This window comes from Uranotaenia lowii, chromosome 2 (genome assembly GCF_029784155.1).
Source record: "Uranotaenia lowii strain MFRU-FL chromosome 2, ASM2978415v1, whole genome shotgun sequence".
Taxonomy (NCBI): domain Eukaryota; kingdom Metazoa; phylum Arthropoda; class Insecta; order Diptera; family Culicidae; genus Uranotaenia; species Uranotaenia lowii.
In genome coordinates this window covers 215,915,710-215,933,721 of record NC_073692.1, presented here as the reverse complement: position 1 = coordinate 215,933,721, position 18,012 = coordinate 215,915,710, and the positions used below count along the sequence as shown (strand labels likewise).

The 18,012-nt window shown below is 38.7% G+C and overlaps 1 protein-coding gene across 4 annotated transcripts in view; it reads left to right on the top strand.

Annotated features, from left to right (window-relative positions):
* Positions 1-18,012, top strand: part of LOC129744793 (uncharacterized) — a 158,177-nt gene that overhangs the window by 62,898 nt on the left and 77,267 nt on the right. For all 4 annotated transcript variants that reach the window (XM_055737498.1, XM_055737499.1, XM_055737496.1 and 1 more), the window contains exon 3: positions 16,982-17,104. In XM_055737498.1, the coding sequence (XP_055593473.1) occupies positions 16,982-17,104 (123 nt within the window). The remainder of the gene's footprint in view (positions 1-16,981; positions 17,105-18,012) is intronic.

The window sequence follows — 18,012 nt, the reverse complement described above, 5'->3', positions numbered from 1 at the left end:
TAATGGTGAATTTGGCTTTGACGAAGTACTTGTTATGTTGACTGGACCTAAGGCATTCATGTCGGCTGAGAATTGTTGTTCACAAAAATTCTCTCTATACTTTCTTCTTTCGGCTGTTGATTCATTATACGCCGGAGATGCCAATAATGTTCTGCAGCTACTGAAAACCGAATTTCCATCCGCAATACTGACGCTTGATCCTAATCCTGAACATTTTGTATAGCTCGTCGATGCAGGTATCATTTCGCCACTAGGAACTGATTTCGAACATGTGTTACAGTTCGCTGAAGAACGATTATAATTTTGGATACCTATTTCGTTTCTTCGTTCAGGAGTCGGCTTGTTCGACATTAGCTGTACATTTTTCAGATTCGAAGCTAACTCACTCACCGAAGAAGAAATCAAACTGCTTTTTTGAGAAACGGGAAAAGCGCTTCTGACATTCGTTACAATCGAACCTATCGTTTTTGGTTCAAAATCCACTCGGCACGGTGCTGACCGCCGATGTGGATTGGAAGGAAACTTGACACGACCGAAAGTTTCTGCGATAGTTAATTTGGGACGATGAATCTTTCCTATTTCTGCATTTGTGCCGAAAGTCATTTGAGCGACCGTTTTGGGTATGGCTCCAGTGTATTTGGTTGTTGGAATAAAATGTGCATCAAAACCGGTTTGTAATGGTTGACTCAAAATGTTCAAAGAAGTTGGAACCCTTGTAGCGTCTGGAAATTGCGTTTTCGACGGTTGGCACACAGAAGTAGCTATTCGATACCCAGCATTACTCTGCGTCAACGTTAGGTGACCAACCGAATTCGCCGAATCGCACTTCGTCATCGTCGTCGAGGCAATACTCGAAATTGAGGCGATCAAACTGTTGGTGCTAATCATTGGAAATATAGAAGCAGTTTGCGGTGTGGAAGCGAAAGTGGGTGTGATACCGGTTTGAAGTGGACTGTTGTTTTCGTGTCTCAAGGCGAAACCGAGTCTTTTTTCAACTGCGGCTTGTTCATAAGGTCCAGTAACCGGCACGGACGACAACAAGCCTCCAGTGGATGCCGTGGTGGGGCAAGCCAACCAGTTCTCGACTATTTGCACACTCGATCTACTATTTATACTTCGTCTAGTGGAACCAATACTAGAAGTATCCGATAAGGAAGTGTACTTCTCTCTTATATACTGTTCCTCGATCTCCAGTTTCTTTTCAGCTCTTTTTTGTTGTATTTCCGTTTCTTCTTCGAGGGCTTTCAGCCGAAGCAACCGTTGCTCTTCAAGCATGCGCAGGTGACTCCCCGAACGTCTGCTTGGTCGGGAACCAGCCGATCTCTCTGATCGGGGGTTTGGTATTTCGTTGACCAAAGCTGAACCTCTTCTACACTTCGGGCAATGCCACGATCGGTCGATCTCGGAAATAGAGTCGGTTACTCCAGCGCATTGATAATGCGCCCATGCCTCGCAGTTATCGCATCCGACTAAATTATCGACTGAGTCCGAGAGGTTACACATTACTCAATTATACTGCTTAGCAAGTTGCGAATTCCGTCCATTCGTGGAGCCTTCCATAATGTAGAAAATTCTTAAAAGATTGTTCGGAACGCCCTCAGGAAAACCAATTTTGTTAGCTGATGCTTTTAAGCTGTAATTTTATTTAACTTATTATAATTTGTTCTTTAGATCATTGGAGTTGCTACTTGCAATTTGTTTTCTCGCTGACACTTTATGGGCAGTTCTGACGGTTTCTTTCACTCAGCTATCGAACGCTGTTGAACAAAATAATTGTTTCAATACCGATTCAGGACTATTTCCAAAATTACTTACGGTATACTCGCAAACTCTGACTAAAGCAGTATGTGGATGTGTGTACTGAAAGGATGTGCTAGATGGACAACGAGCCACTATCCGGACTAAGGAACTGCAGAAAAATGTATGTGGTTATAGTTTTTAACCGACTGAATACTAACTTATAATCGCCTGCTTACCGATGCTTAATACTAGATCCTTAGATCAACTTTCACCAGTAGTATTTTCCCTCACGTATCGAAATGCTTCTCAACGACGATTCTACCAAATAAGCTCTAAAAAATGCAAATCATTCGCCTCAATTTGACGTTTCTCTCACTTCTAAACAATTTTCAATTTATCCAGGGGTCGATCGGTACTCACGCCACTAAGGTTGCCCAATACCAGGGGTACCCGCAACATCCCCCTCTTCGTGTAGTGTCGGCGATGCTGGATACTTCTCGTTCTGCGAAGCGGATCTGATGTCTAACAACGCCAAGTTTACAACTGATTTTTCAGTAATTCCCATTGATGTCTTTATCTTCGCCCGCCGCACTTGGTTGTCTATCCCTTTGATAACTTCCAGAACTAACCCTTTTGTCCACCCATTCCGCCTTTTTTCATCCACCAATATAACGACATCACCTGGTTCGAGAGGTTTAATTGGTTCGCACCATTTTGTTCGTCTGGTCAGGGTTGGTAGATATTCATGGATCCATCTGCTCCAAAAAACATCTGCAAGTTTACTTGCCAGCTGCCAACTATCCCTAGGAACATTTCCTTCTGTTTTCGTTTCGCTCATAGGCTGGGTAATTCCCTTGTCTCCATAAAGCAGGAAATGATTCGGAGTAATTGCCTCATCTGTCTCTGAGCTGATCGGAATGTAAGTCAGGGGTCTTGAGTTGACTATGGCTTCTACTTCGAGAACAACAGTCTCTAAAACTTCATCACACGGGTTTCGACAGTAATCAGCAATTCCTTCCATGGCCCTTTTAATGGATCTGACCATGCGCTCCCACGCACCTCCCATGTGTGGAGTAGCTGGAGGATTCAAAATCCAGCGTGTATTGGAGTTTGTGAACGTAGCTGCGCAATCGGTTTGGATGTTTTGAATTTGTTCAAGCAATATGTTTTTCGCCCCGCGAAAGTTCGTGCCCTGATCAGAGTAAAACGAAGTGGGTGATCCTCTTCGCGCTATGAATCGCCTTATAGCTAGAATACATGCGTTTGATGAAAGGCTGTGAGCGACTTCGATGTGAACGGCCCTTATTGTCAAACAAGTGAACAGTACTCCCCAACGTTTAACGAGACTACGATTTTGTTTAACTAAAATTGGGCCAAAATAATCGATGCCGGTATGGGTAAAGGGTTGGATATAAGGAGTCAAGCGGACCATTGGCAGAGGAGCCATCCTAGGCGGTCTTGGCAAAGCACCTTTAATTCGACAAAGAAGGCAATTTTTCGCAACTTTCTTAATGACTGATCGAAGACTAGTTACATGAAATTGTTGACGCATTTCGTTCAGAATAGTTTCAGCATTTCCGTGAACAAAACGGCGGTGGAAACTGTCTACCAATAAAAAGGTAATTCGATGAGTTTTTGGTAGTACTATTGGAAATTTAGTATTGTACGGAGCTGTGGGGGCTTCTCTAATTCTGCTATCAATTCTCATTACACCGTAGTCATCCAAAAACGGAGAAAGTTTGTACAGTTCGCTGTGTTTACCAACGCAATTTTGATTCGATTTCAATGACGCATATTCTGCTGGAAAACTTTCGGCCTGTACTTGTCGCCAAAGCACGTTCTCAGCTGTTAGGAATTCTTCCGATGTAAGGATTCCGGATTTGCCTGACTTTCGGAATTTATTGCTTGCTCTTATAACATAGGTTGTGCTTCTCAATAAGCGGCTCCAGAGAGAAAATCGACAAGGATCAATGATGAAATAAGTTGGCGCTTCAAAATGGTGCAGAAAATGAATTCTCACATCCTGGATGGTATTACTAACTTTTTTATCTTGTGGCCATTCTGACTCTGGGTCAAGTAGAAACTGAGGCCCTGTAAACCAGGTGTTGTTCGGAGAGAAATCAGGGCCGCTGTCCCATTTCGTGGCCTTATCAGCAACATTTAGTTTCGAAGGAATATAACGCCATTCACTAATAGTCGTCGTGCTTAAAATTTCTCCTACTCTGTAGCTAACAAACTGGTGATATTTTCTGCTATCTGAACGGAGCCAAGCAAGGACGGTTTGTGAATCGGTCCATAGAAAGCGTTGTTTTATATGGAGATCCAAAGACGAACAAATGTTATTCATTTCTCTGCTGCCTTTAAGGGCAGCCTGGAGTTCAAGGCGCGGTATGGATAGAGGGCGTAAGGGAGCAACTTTGGTTTTCGCCGCCACAAATGCGCATCGAGGAACATCGTGATGCAGAACCCTCAAATAAGCAACGCACGCATACGCTGCTTCACTGGCATCCACAAACATATGTAACTGGAGATTTTCAAACTCGTTACTCACCATTCCACTGAAAAAGCAACGAGGAACTCGCACGACATCCAAATTTTTCAAAAGTTCACACCAGCGGTTCCATTTTTCAAACAGCTCATCCGGAATTCGTTCATCCCAGTCTGACCCGTGCTTCCACATCTTCTGCATCAGAATCTTTCCATGGACTACATAATGAGCTATGAGCCCAAGGGGATCGAAAATGCTCATAATTGTCCGTAGTACCTGACGCTTGGTAGGTTTGAGCTCTCCTCCCACGAACTTCGAGATTTCATCATGTAAACTAGTGCTGAACGTTAGGTGATCGGACGCAGGTAACCACATCATTCCAAGTATCCGCTCGGCTCTATCAGACTCTTCGATGCCTGGTTCCAGATTTAAGGATTTCTTTTCAGGTAATCTGGGTTCACCGATTTGTGTCAGGACTTCCGGTGAGTTGGAAAGAAAATTTCGAATTTCGAAGCCTCCTCTTGCGTGCACATACTTTACATCTAGGACTCGAGCTACTGCTTCTTCAATTGTGTCAACGCTTTGCAAATAATCATCCATGTAATGATCCTTGATTATTGCTGCGGCTGCCTCTGGATAATCTTCGGCATGGTCAGTGGCGTTTTAATTCTTTATAAACTGAGAAATAAATGGGGAGCAGGTCGCTCCGAAGGTTACCACATCCATGACATATACTTGGGGCTGGTCTTTGGGGTTCGAACGATACAAGAAACGTTGTGACTGACTATCTTGAGCACGGATGCGAATTTGGTGGAACATCTCTTTGATGTCTCCACACACAGCGATATTTTTCTGCCGAAACCTCAGCAGGATAGAAGGCAACGAAGTCAAGAGATCAGGTCCTGTCAGTAGCATATCGTTAAAAGAGATTTTGTTCACTCGAGCTGCCGCGTCCCAAATAAGCCTTACTTTTCCAGGTTATTTTGGATTTTGTACAACCCCGAGAGGCAAATACCAAACTCGCCGGGGGTCGGTTTTATTCAATTCTGAGACCATCCTACTCCTCGCCATTTCAAAACTATTCGGGAAGTCCGGTAGATTAAATCTCCATGGTAAACCTGTTTCAAAACGGTCCTTAAGGCGTTGCGTGGTTTTATTTAAAATTTCTACTGCTAACTTGTCTGCTTCTGATTGGTGTACGTTGTTTGTACTAGCTTCTTCTATGCCATAGAATTTGCTCATTTGTTGATGAAGACTCACATTATCCATATACTCGTCTGAATGAACATGGAGTTGGTGTGTCTCGTTATAGAACGATGATTGTTTGCCGAACACACACCAACCGATTCGAGTCTTAACTGCTACTGGCTCACCTTGTCGCCCTTCTCGGATTTTCAATTGGGTTAACAGATGAACATGCTCTATTCCGATGATAATCCCTGGAGAAACATTGGAGTAACTCTCTACTGGTAGGCCTCTAAGGTGTGGGTAATGTTTCTGCATCTCGTCATAGTCCAAAGATTGGAGTGGTAATTTCAATTGGTTAACAGTGCGTACATTCCCCAATTTGAAACCTTTTTCACCGTTGGTACTTCGAAGCTCGATCGCCACGCGTTTCGAGTTTTTCTCCTCTCTGGATATGTTACTCGTCCAGGTTAGGGAAAACGAGTCTTGGATTCCGTCTAAACCAATGGCTTCGGCAATTTCGGCATCAAGCAGTGAAGAAGATGAGCCGTCATCTAAAAATGCGACCGTTTTAATTTCTTTTTCTTCTCCTTTAATTATAACAGGCAGGTATCGGAACAACGATGTGGATGTAAGAGCGTGTAAGTTGTGATGCGATACAAACGTGGTGTTCGCTGAAGCGCTAGGTTGTGAAACATTTTCTGCAGAATTGTGGGGATGCAGCAGGGTGTGGTGACGCACTCGACAGCCTTCAAATTCACATCCTTTGACTGATCTGCATGGCCATTTTCTATGGGGGATTAAACAAATTCTACAAAGATATTTGTTCTTTACTACGTTCCATTTTTCATCTATTCCCAGCTCCTTAAATTTAATGCAAAATGCGATTTCATGAGCAGGATGTTTACAATATACGCAGGTTTTTTCTTTATTGTTTTTGGGACCGGAAATATTTTCCGCAGCTTCTTCTTGCGGTTCTTCGTCCCTGCTTTCGGCATGTAAAAATAGCTTTTGTTTCTCACGAGGATCTTTATAATTCTTGATTTTTCCAAGTGGCAGTGGGAACGCAACATCTGATGTAACTTCGACATAATCGCTCATGAAATCCTTGAATGTTTCTAAATTGACATCCATTCTTTGCCGTTTGAACCAACCCCACTCCACTTGCATTTGGGGGGGCAATTTATCAATCAGTTCTTTAAGCATCGAAGGATTTGTTAGATAATTTGTGAGTTCAGCAGCAATCATGTGGTTTACAACGTTTCGTACCATCAATCCAAAACTGATTATGGATTGTAAGTTTTCTTGTTTGGGACCAGGCGTGTCCCTCAATTTTTGTAATAGCGAATGTACGAGGATTTCTGGTTTACCAAATAACATTTTCAATGTGGCTATTACTTCGGGTACTGTCTCGGGAACCAACAGTGAACTTCGGACCGCATCTAAGGCTTTACCCTTCAGACACCTTTGTAATCTCGCTAAATTTTCCGAGTTTGACAAACCGCAAGTTTCGGTGCTCTGACAAAACATACTGTAGAAAAGAGGCCACTCTAGAGGGTCTCCATAAAAAATCTCGAGATCTCGAGCCACATATTGACGCGCCGCTAACTGAGCTTTGGTGGGGCCTAAGTTGGAGTTTTGTGATAGAAGCCCAGACAACCAGAAGTCGTATTTTATTTTACAGATTACATCGTAGAGAATGTTATTTATACTCTTTTTCGTATATCTGCACCTACAATGTGCGGTCCATGCATATTCTTTATCGTATTTAAATGCATTGCATGATTTTTTTACGACATGAATAGAGACTCGTATTTATGTACATATGAACTCGACCTTTGTGTACGACAATTCGCAAAAAATCCGTGAAACGACCGATATACGGTGATCAGCCGTGACTGAGAGATTTTGTCGTGCTATGCATAAAATAATTCGAAATTAAAAATGTATATAACTGCATTGATTCGTACCAATGTGCATGCAATCGAATACCTTTGCAAATTAATTCGCATGTCTGATTTTCGTAAAACGTATTTGTTGGCAATCGTAAAAGAATACAAATAAGTTCAATAAAATCGTTTATGATAATGAGACATCGATGATTGGAATCGTATTAAAGGAGGCTTCAAAATGTTGGTCTATTTTTAGATCATCGATGACGTGTTCTACGATTTAAAAGATTTTAGTTATAGAAATGTACGATTTGCTTTTGGTTTAATGCCTTTGAAGCAAATCCCCTTGAATTTATATAATCCAGATAGCGTTGAGGAACCATCATGAGCTGCCGATCGTATGGTCAAGGGATCAAGTCCAGGTACTACAATAACTTCTTGAACATTGAAATTGAATTGTAGGATATAGAATTGAATTTATTTTATTTTTTATTTTATGCTAGTTTAAAAAGAAATTTGAATTTGACAGCAAAAAACGCATTTCTTTAAAATAATCTTTTTTTTTATTCAACTGACGGAAAATGAGATCCCTGCACTCAAGTCGCAAAAGACGACCAAATAAGTCGTCAAACTTTCCATATTGTTACGAAAAATGTCGTATATTACAACCTCAATCATCTATATGATGATGTAAATTGTCATAGTATATTCCAAAAAGAATCAGGGTAGTCGTGATGATGCGCATGACAAGTCGTGCAAATCGTAATTTAATACAATCCAAATCAAGAATATGTTTGCTAATGTACCTATATGACCTCCAAAATGATACGTATATACTGGTTTTGCTACATTATATACGATATGTTTACACGTATATTTACACGTATATTTGCGTTGCAAATTCGAAATACCCACCAAATGGTTGTCTGGGAGGTTCTCGCTCACTGGTAGCATTAAGACGTCCTGATTATCGTGGTCCTCATATTGAACTAATGGTGAATTTGGCTTTGACGAAGTACTTGTTATGTTGACTGGACCTAAGGCATTCATGTCGGCTGAGAATTGTTGTTCACAAAAATTCTCTCTATACTTTCTTCTTTCGGCTGTTGATTCATTATACGCCGGAGATGCCAATAATGTTCTGCAGCTACTGAAAACCGAATTTCCATCCGCAATACTGACGCTTGATCCTAATCCTGAACATTTTGTATAGCTCGTCGATGCAGGTATCATTTCGCCACTAGGAACTGATTTCGAACATGTGTTACAGTTCGCTGAAGAACGATTATAATTTTGGATACCTATTTCGTTTCTTTGTTCAGGAGTCGGCTTGTTCGACATTAGCTGTACATTTTTCAGATTCGAAGCTAACTCACTCACCGAAGAAGAAATCAAACTGCTTTTTTGAGAAACGGGAAAAGCGCTTCTGACATTCGTTACAATCGAACCTATCGTTTTTGGTTCAAAATCCACTCGGCACGGTGCTGACCGCCGATGTGGATTGGAAGGAAACTTGACACGACCGAAAGTTTCTGCGATAGTTAATTTGGGACGATGAATCTTTCCTATTTCTGCATTTGTGCCGAAAGTCATTTGAGCGACCGTTTTGGGTATGGCTCCAGTGTATTTGGTTGTTGGAATAAAATGTGCATCAAAACCGGTTTGTAATGGTTGACTCAAAACGTTCAAAGAAGTTGGAACCCTTGTAGCGTCTGGAAATTGCGTTTTCGACGGTTGGCACACAGAAGTAGCTATTCGATACCCAGCATTACTCTGCGTCAACGTTAGGTGACCAACCGAATTCGCCGAATCGCACTTCGTCATCGTCGTCGAGGCAATACTCGAAATTGAGGCGATCAAACTGTTGGTGCTAATCATTGGAAATATAGAAGCAGTTTGCGGTGTGGAAGCGAAAGTGGGTGTGATACCGGTTTGAAGTGGACTGTTGTTTTCGTGTCTCAAGGCGAAACCGAGTCTTTTCTCAACTGCGGCTTGTTCATAAGGTCCAGTAACCGGCACGGACGACAACAAGCCTCCAGTGGATGCCGTGGTGGGGCAAGCCAACCAGTTCTCGACTATTTGCACACTCGATCTACTACTTATACTTCGTCTAGTGGAACCAATGCTAGAAGTATCCGATAAGGAAGTGTACTTCTCTCTTATATACTGTTCCTCGATCTCCAGTTTCTTTTCAGCTCTTTTTTGTTGTATTTCCGTTTCTTCTTCGAGGGCTTTCAGCCGAAGCAACCGTTGCTCTTCAAGCATGCGCAGGTGACTCCCCGAACGTCTGCTTGGTCGGGAACCAGCCGATCTCTCTGATCGGGGGTTTGGTATTTCGTTGACCAAAGCTGAACCTCTTCTACACTTCGGGCAATGCCACGATCGGTCGATCTCGGAAATAGAGTCGGTTACTCCAGCGCATTGATAATGCGCCCATGCCTCGCAGTTATCGCATCCGACTAAATTATCGACTGAGTCCGAGAGGTTACACATTACTCAATTATACTGCTTAGCAAGTTGCGAATTCCGTCCATTCGTGGAGCCTTCCATAATGTAGAAAATTCTTAAAAGATTGTTCGGAACGCCCTCAGGAAAACCAATTTTGTTAGCTGATGCTTTTAAGCTGTTATTTTATTTAACTTATTATAATTTGTTCTTTAGATCATTGGAGTTGCTACTTGCAATTTGTTTTCTCGCTGACACTTTATGGGCAGTTCTGACGGTTTCTTTCACTCAGCTATCGAACGCTGTTGAACAAAATAATTGTTTCAATACCGATTCAGGACTATTTCCAAAATTACTTACGGTATACTCGCAAACTCTGACTAAAGCAGTATGTGGATGTGTGTACTGAAAGGATGTGCTAGATAGACAACGAGCCACTATCCGGACTAAGGAACTGCAGAAAAATGTATGTGGTTATAGTTTTTAACCGACTGAATACTAACTTATAATCGCCTGCTTACCGATGCTTAATACTAGATCCTTAGATCAACTTTCACCAGTAGTATTTTCCCTCACGTATCGAAATGCTTCTCAACGACGATTCTACCAAATAAGCTCTAAAAAATGCAAATCATTCGCCTCAATTTGACGTTTCTCTCACTTCTAAACAATTTTCAATTTATCCAGGGGTCGATCGGTACTCACGCCACTAAGGTTGCCCAATACCAGGGGTACCCGCAACATCCAGATTAAATCTCAATATTGATTTTCCGGGTCTATTTAGACCCATATTCATCATTTCGGGATAGTTTTCCAACAAATTTTGTTGGAGTCAGGTCCTTGCGAAGGACTTTTTCATGGGGTCATTTCATTCCAAGAACGAATGAAATAGCCTGTTTGACAAAAATGAAGCTCATTTTCAAACCGGTGTCATTTTTGATCGTGTCAATCAATTTTGATGAAACTCAGCCAGGTTCTAAATCAAAATTTTTTAAATCTTTTTAGAAAATTTTAAATATTTTCAATGTAAATTGTAAAAATACAACAAATTTTGTGAAGCAATCTCAAATTTCCCTTATTCATGGGAACAGCTTTATCTTTTTTTTTTTTTTTTTAAATTCAAAGCAAAGCTATAATTTTGTGAAGTGTTAGTTGGGTTGTTAAACTAGATGTTGTGAAAATTTCATGATAATGGCAGCTGGCCAAAATTTAAAGCAAGTTAAGCATGAAGCAGCGATTTCGTTCTTTTTTGAACGCATTTTTTTGGTGAAAAACGAATGTACTCGTTGAAGCAACGTGATCGAAAATGTAATAGCTCTTATGTCATATTAAATTTCTGAAAATTCTTATTCAAATCTTTGGAATACTAGAAAACGCCTTTATTTCATATTTTCGATCCTCAACACTAATTGCTTCAACCAACATAAAGCATACTTATGCTTTATTTATCCGTTGAACTGGTCATTTTTTGAAAAACTGACCAAGTCCTAGAAAGTCGATTTTTGACCAAATATTTTTTCAGATAAGACCAGATTTCAACGTTTTATGCATTTTTCAGTCATTTGGCATCGAAATTAAAAATTTTATTTTCCAAATTTTCTTTCGGTCACACGTTTTTGCGTTACTGAGGAACTGTTAAAACAAACGGAACGAATTTGGCATGGTAGAATGATTATTTTTTTTTTTTTTTTTTTTTTTTTTTTTCTTTATTTGGTTATGACCGAAGAAGTTTATAAAAACTGTTGACGGTAGAGAGCACCTACCTTTTCCGTGAAAAGTAAAATGGGGGAGGGGTATTTTCATACAATTTGATGCATATTTCGAGAAAAAAAAAGCAATTGGAACCAAATTTGGCATTTAAGGGTGTTTGTATACAAGCTAAGGCTATGATCATTTAGTATCCGGGCACTTTATTTCGGTGATAGCTACGTTAATAGAGTTCGGATATGCAAAACATTAGAAGCATTGCGTTGGTTATGAAAAGGACCATTTTGCCTATTTTTGATAGCTTTTTAAGTTAACGTGTGTTTGAGATATTTACGATGCAAAAAGACATGGTAAAATAGTTTTGCACAAATTTGCTCCTTGTACGCAGTTTGCGCCTCGAAAATTCTTCATTGTTGACTTGAAAGCTCAAACTGTTGATTTTTTCTGATTTTTTTTCGGATCAAATGGTTAAGAAGTATAAAAAGACACTCTAGAATCCACACGAAGTTCAAATCATGCATCGAGGTGGAACCCTTGATCTTAAAAAGTCTATGGTTATTGAGGATAACTGAATGCAGACTCCTTAAATAATGCAAAAAATCCATTTCCGGTAGGCAAAAAGTGTTGCCTGACTAGTAGACACAAGTTAATAATTAATAATGATCAGTTCCAAAGATCGCAAACTGTGCATTCGGTTTTTACGCAATATGACAGATGTGTTCTGATGGACAAAAAAATTTATGGTAAAACCGGATTTCAGAGAACATGCCTACTCATGAAAAGGTTCCAACCAGATTCCAATTGCTTTTTCCAGGTGAGTTTGTGTAAAATATCATGATTTTGCAAATGTTTTGCTTCTGTGGTGAAAAAATAAATCAATACATGACTGAAAAAAGTATGCAAAGATAAAAAAGAGATTTTTTGAAAAAGTTAGAGTATTTCTTGAAATCATTGATAAATTTTTTTTTTAAATATTTTTACATTAAATGTCATATTAACGCCTTCATTTTCTCCATAGAAAGGTTTTCGATCAAATGAATAGTTTTTAAAATACACACGTTTGTAACTGTCCGGATTCTAAATGATCATAGCCTTAGTTTTGATGCTCATCGTTCCTTCCATTTTTTTTTCATATTTTGAAAAATGTTCATACAGGTATATTAAAATTTTTTTAGGGGAGGATATTTGAGGTAGGATCTATGTTTCTATGATTTGTTTAGTGAGCAGAGGAACAGTTTTATACGATTTGTAGTTTTTTAAATCCATTTAACAAAGGGATTGTAAGGTATGATTAGACAAAATTTAATTTTCAAAAATAAACTCTGGAAAATAAAAGCCCTCACTTATTTAGAAGGTTTTTTTCTTGAATATAACTCTTCATTGCACGTGCCAGAAAACTGAGTTTGCCACAGGATCGAAGATTTTCTTTTAATCGCAGCACTCTGAACTTACACTCATGGGCACTTAGCCCACATAGCAGTACCTAATTATAATTATTTTGATTAAAAAATTGAAAAGCCGAAAAATTCTGGACGTACATTCGCTTTTTGAGCCATCGATTCTCGGCCATCGAGAATTTTAAAATTTTTTAAAAATTTTAACAATTTCCAGATATAATTTTTTGCAAAATATTTTCATAGAACGGACTTACCAAATAAGCTCCGGTTCTTGATAAATAGTTGATGAAATATTTCACTTTTCATGTCACCATTGGAAGATTTCAGCTCTAAACGTCTCGTTCAAATACTTAATTTCGTCGCAAAAGTAACTGTGTGTATTAGACTATCACACCGTATCATTCAATAACACATTCGCAAATTTAGTAGTTAGATTGCTTGAACGTTTTAAAGCAATCACTTGAATACAAAAATTCTAAAGTTTCACTGGCGAAGAGAAAAAAACGTGATCGTTGCCAACAAATCATGGCATACTCCTTGACATGGAGGTATTTGGCTACGATAAATATTTCTATGATTATTCAATAACCCTCCCTTTAGAGACTACATACAAAGAGGCACAGTCTGATACCTTTTGAAATAATAAGCATGCAACCCTGCTGTAGGGCTGCCATTAGGCGCAGACACCAGAACCCAGACTGTTCGCTCAAGGCTGATTTTGGCGCTTGTTCCGCAGCGCTATTTACGGATTATCGTGAAACTAACGGCCAAATACACAAAAGGAAAAATCTTACACAAACATAACTATTTTTGTGTGCATATCAAAACGCCCTTAATATATCGCACACAAATTTTAGCGTTTTCGACTGGTCATTTTAAAGCGTACCGTAGCGAACCGTAGTATGAAAATAAAAATTCACAAAAAACTGTTTAGCCAATGAATTTGTTGGCTTTATTAACTTTGACACAAAACATTTCTTGATATTTGTGAAAGCTCTAGTCAGCAAAACCTGCTATTTTTGAAATAATATTCATTTATTTCAGATATTTTTAATTTTGCAATGGTTTTAACTTTTTTCGTGAATGTGCAAAAATTTCTTCTTCCATACAAATTTCCATACAAAATTGAATCGCATTACGCTTATTCGGGAATCAACAACATCATCCCAAATTTTATAATGATGCTAGGTGACCCAAAAGACATCAAGAACGAATGAGATCGGGGTAGGCTGTGGCCGTCGATGACGGTTGTGTTTTTGTTTTTGGCAGGAAAATTTTAAAGATTCTCAATCCATCAATTAAAAAGTTTAATTTGTGCCGTGAAGTTTTGAAGACTGCGATGGTGGGAATGGGAAAAGCAAGGAATGTGATTCAAAGCAAGAAAAATCATCGACGGTAAAACGGGAAAATTTGATGTTCAAAAAGTATTCGCATTTCTGCTAATATTCGAAATGTGTCTCACCATAAATCCCGATAGAAAGATAAGTATCAGATTTTAATATGAAAAAACCATCTGAAGCAATCTCTCACACAAAAGACAATCAGAAAAGTCAATCGTAGGCCCAATTAATGCTTTTTAAAAATTTATATTTTTTAGGATTAAGATTTTTTTTTACTAATTTATGACTTGGAATGTATTGTACTTAATCATAACTTTTTTTAAAATAACACATAAATATATTAATGTTAAATTGTCGAGATACATTGTCAAAGTATAATTCTCACTAAGAAAAAGGTGAATTTTTTTTTAAGTTGAATGATGTGAATGCTAATGATTTTGAAGAAATGGTGTTTGCGTGCGCAAAACTATTAATGATTTCAACAGCAATAATTTCTAAATGTTATATCAGAAAAGCTCAAACATCCTCCGATGAAATCGTGTTACATTCTTTATTTTATCGGGAATGAATTAATTTTTCATTCCTCTTTTAAATGTTTCGGTTTGTGAGTGCTCACATTATAAATTTAGGCAGAATTCAAAGTTAAAATTTTTCTACATTTATGTAATAATGGTCCAATGATACAAGTTGTTGTATTCGTATATCTTACTTCCATATCTGTTAGAATAGAAATAATAATCTCAATAATACAGGAAGACCAAATTTATGTATAATATTGGATCGCACTAGTCAAAAGTGTCTCCTAATAGAATCTTACCCCCCCATTTCCAAAACAAAATTGTTTTGCTAGGATGCAGGTGTCCTCGGTCCTAAAGCATGAGTTATGAATCTTTCAATTCTTTTCTTCATTTTCCTTCTATCCATTGACTACTAGGACGTGACCGGCGCCGTTATTGATGTTGAAAGAGAGAGCATCAATTTTGTTTATTCTGAATGTCCTGTCAATCCCAGGCTGCTGTGATTTTTTTGCTGCTAATTTTAACCCATGGAAAAAAATATTTCTTAATAAATTGTTTTTTTTTTGTGTGTGTTGAAGAAATTGTTCAGAAGTTTGATGCTTTGAATTTGCTTCGTATTGATTTCTTATTTGGTTGATGTTTTGAGGTGTACAAGCCTTATTTATTGCCAAAATTGGTGGATAATGTCTAGTGGCCGCTGCGACAGCTGGAGCCGATGCCAGAGTTGATTGGAAATGACGAAGAAGCTTGTAACTAGAGCATCGAGCGGCTACACATAACGACCGATGAATCGTACAAAAAGCTCAAGGGAAAGTACATTTCCGGTAACGATGACTTTAGCGATGTACTCAAATACGATATACAAAATTAATAATATGATGGAAGAAATCATCATCACAGGCCTTTCTTGATAAGCGTCAACCCAAGAAGTTTCTGGTGAGATCAATCCATTTTTTTTGTTTTTATTTCTGATTTAAACTGTACATTTTAAACATAATCATTTTATTAACTAACTCTATATAATCATCGCTTTATCTCCTCCTTGTTCTTGTATCTTTTGCGTTTTCATGACATGGTTGGCTTGGCCGTAGTAGTATCTGCAATGCATGTTCTAAGTATCAGATACTATGTTGAAAAGAAAAATGAGGATCGCAAGTTTTTCATTTTCCAGGATGCATACATGTTTCGGCCATGTTTGTGTTAGAAGAAGAAGAATATGCTAGGTGACCCACAAGACATCGAAAAAGCATCTGAGAGCAAAAAGTCATTTATTGCAGTGGTCTAGTGTTACCTATCTTGTATTTCGCTTTCTGCGAGTGTGTTACACTTAGAAGAATAACTTGTATGCTGTGAGTTTAAATACTCAATTATTTGTTACCGAATTGTGCACGACATTTTCGACAGCTAAAAAACCCCAAATTTGTTTTCCAGTGGTAGTCAAGATACAGAGCTCCGAAATTCTGATTTCCCTTTTAGAGTTTTTCACAATCCTTATTGTATTATTTGCTGTTCACTAGGTATAATATTTTCAATTTTTTCAGCAACGATTGACAAATTTATGTGCTGTGTATTCCATTTTCATTTGTATAATTATATCACGAACATATGTACTCTGCTGTACAAAAAAAATATGTCAATTGACAATCTTTGTGTTTCATTACTTACCCTCACTGAGCGACTGATGCTGCTAATGAAGTTTTAATTATCCTCCATGTATTTGTATCTGTTCACCCGAAGCTGTATTGCACCAAACCCCTTCTGCGTCAAAAAAAAAATCCCAAAAACTTCAGTTCAATATTTATTATTTAACCACAGTGCTTTCAATTAAAATCAAAGAAATTACCAATGAATTCCAATTTTTTAATGTTTCCTGGATCCAATGAACTTCAGAAACAGATAATAATTTAAATAATTTGAATTGTTTGCTGATGAAAATTTTGCACTCGAATAACAGTGTTTTTCTAAAGTTTGGTTTTGAAATTAATGTTGCAGAAATCTATGTTAGAAATAATGTTCGCTTAAGTGTAATAAGTAAATGCAATAGCAAAAAAGCCATCAAAAAGAAAGCTCAATCAACTAGCGACCATGCTTCTTTTGTAACTCGCATAAAAAACACCAGCCAGCAGATGTCCGCTCCCGGAAATGAAGCAATTTCTCAGCCCGAACGATGTCAACTTTATTTTTCTTCGATGAAACTATTACTGCCGGAGTTGAACTTTCTTATACCCCAACCGGGACTTGTTTTGTTTTTCTCTCTCTTTCTTTCCAGCTACATCCTCGCTGCTGCCCTATTTGACCATTCACATGCAGAGCACCGGACTGACGGTTGAGGAAATAGCCATCATCTACCTGGCCCTGCCATTCACGACCTTCCTCAGCCCGCCGATTACCGGTAAGTTTTTGAGACATAAACCGTTTTAGCCAATTTCGGTTATCAGAATGAATGAACGTGGACAACTTAAGATTAACATTTTACACCCAGTACCAAGATGGGATCGAACCCATGCCATCAGTTTTCCATCGAAAACCGTCTTACTACGCTAACCACTTTACCACCGAGACGTACAAAAGTTTTTAGGATTAATGGAAAAAAAGAGCGGGAAACGTCTCAATACATATTTATCGATAGGGTATGTCGTTCCCTTGTAATAACAAGTGCCACAGCCATGTTCATAGTTTGATTTCAGGTAATAAATTTTCAAAAACCGAATGAAAAGTGAGCTTTCAAATTGTTTTATAATTATTTAAATATAAGATTATGGCTTTTCAGGTCCTAAATAAGAAGAATTACTTTTTTTGTAGTTTATTTAATTTATTTTATCTAAAAAGAAAGCTTCTAGTCTGTTAGTCATACTAAGGAGCCCAACAAACTAGAAGACCTACGCCCACCTTCAGGTATAATCCTTAATTTCGAATGGTGACATTCTGTTGAAAAAGTTATAATGTTGGCTCGCCACTCTAGTTAGATTAAGGGCTGCCGCCTGCACTTGGTGACCTATAGTTATTGAGCGAGCAGTTTATCCTGTGCCAGTAGAAGAACTTCAAGCGGTGTGGTTGAGCTTGGAAGCTTGAATGAACCTTCTCCGACTGCCCGGAAATCGAAAAACACACACTTCGAGAGAAAACAGGACAGAGGGCAGCATTCCGGCTGAATGAGTGAGCATAAAGTTTGCTGGGAGGGTGTTCGGAAAGGTTCCGGAAAACTTTTTTATAAATTATAAACCGAGTTGCTGGGTCGGTTGTTGTTGTTGATGCTTTCTTTCTCAGGGTTTCCGGGTTCCGGGTCCACTTTCTTGTTCA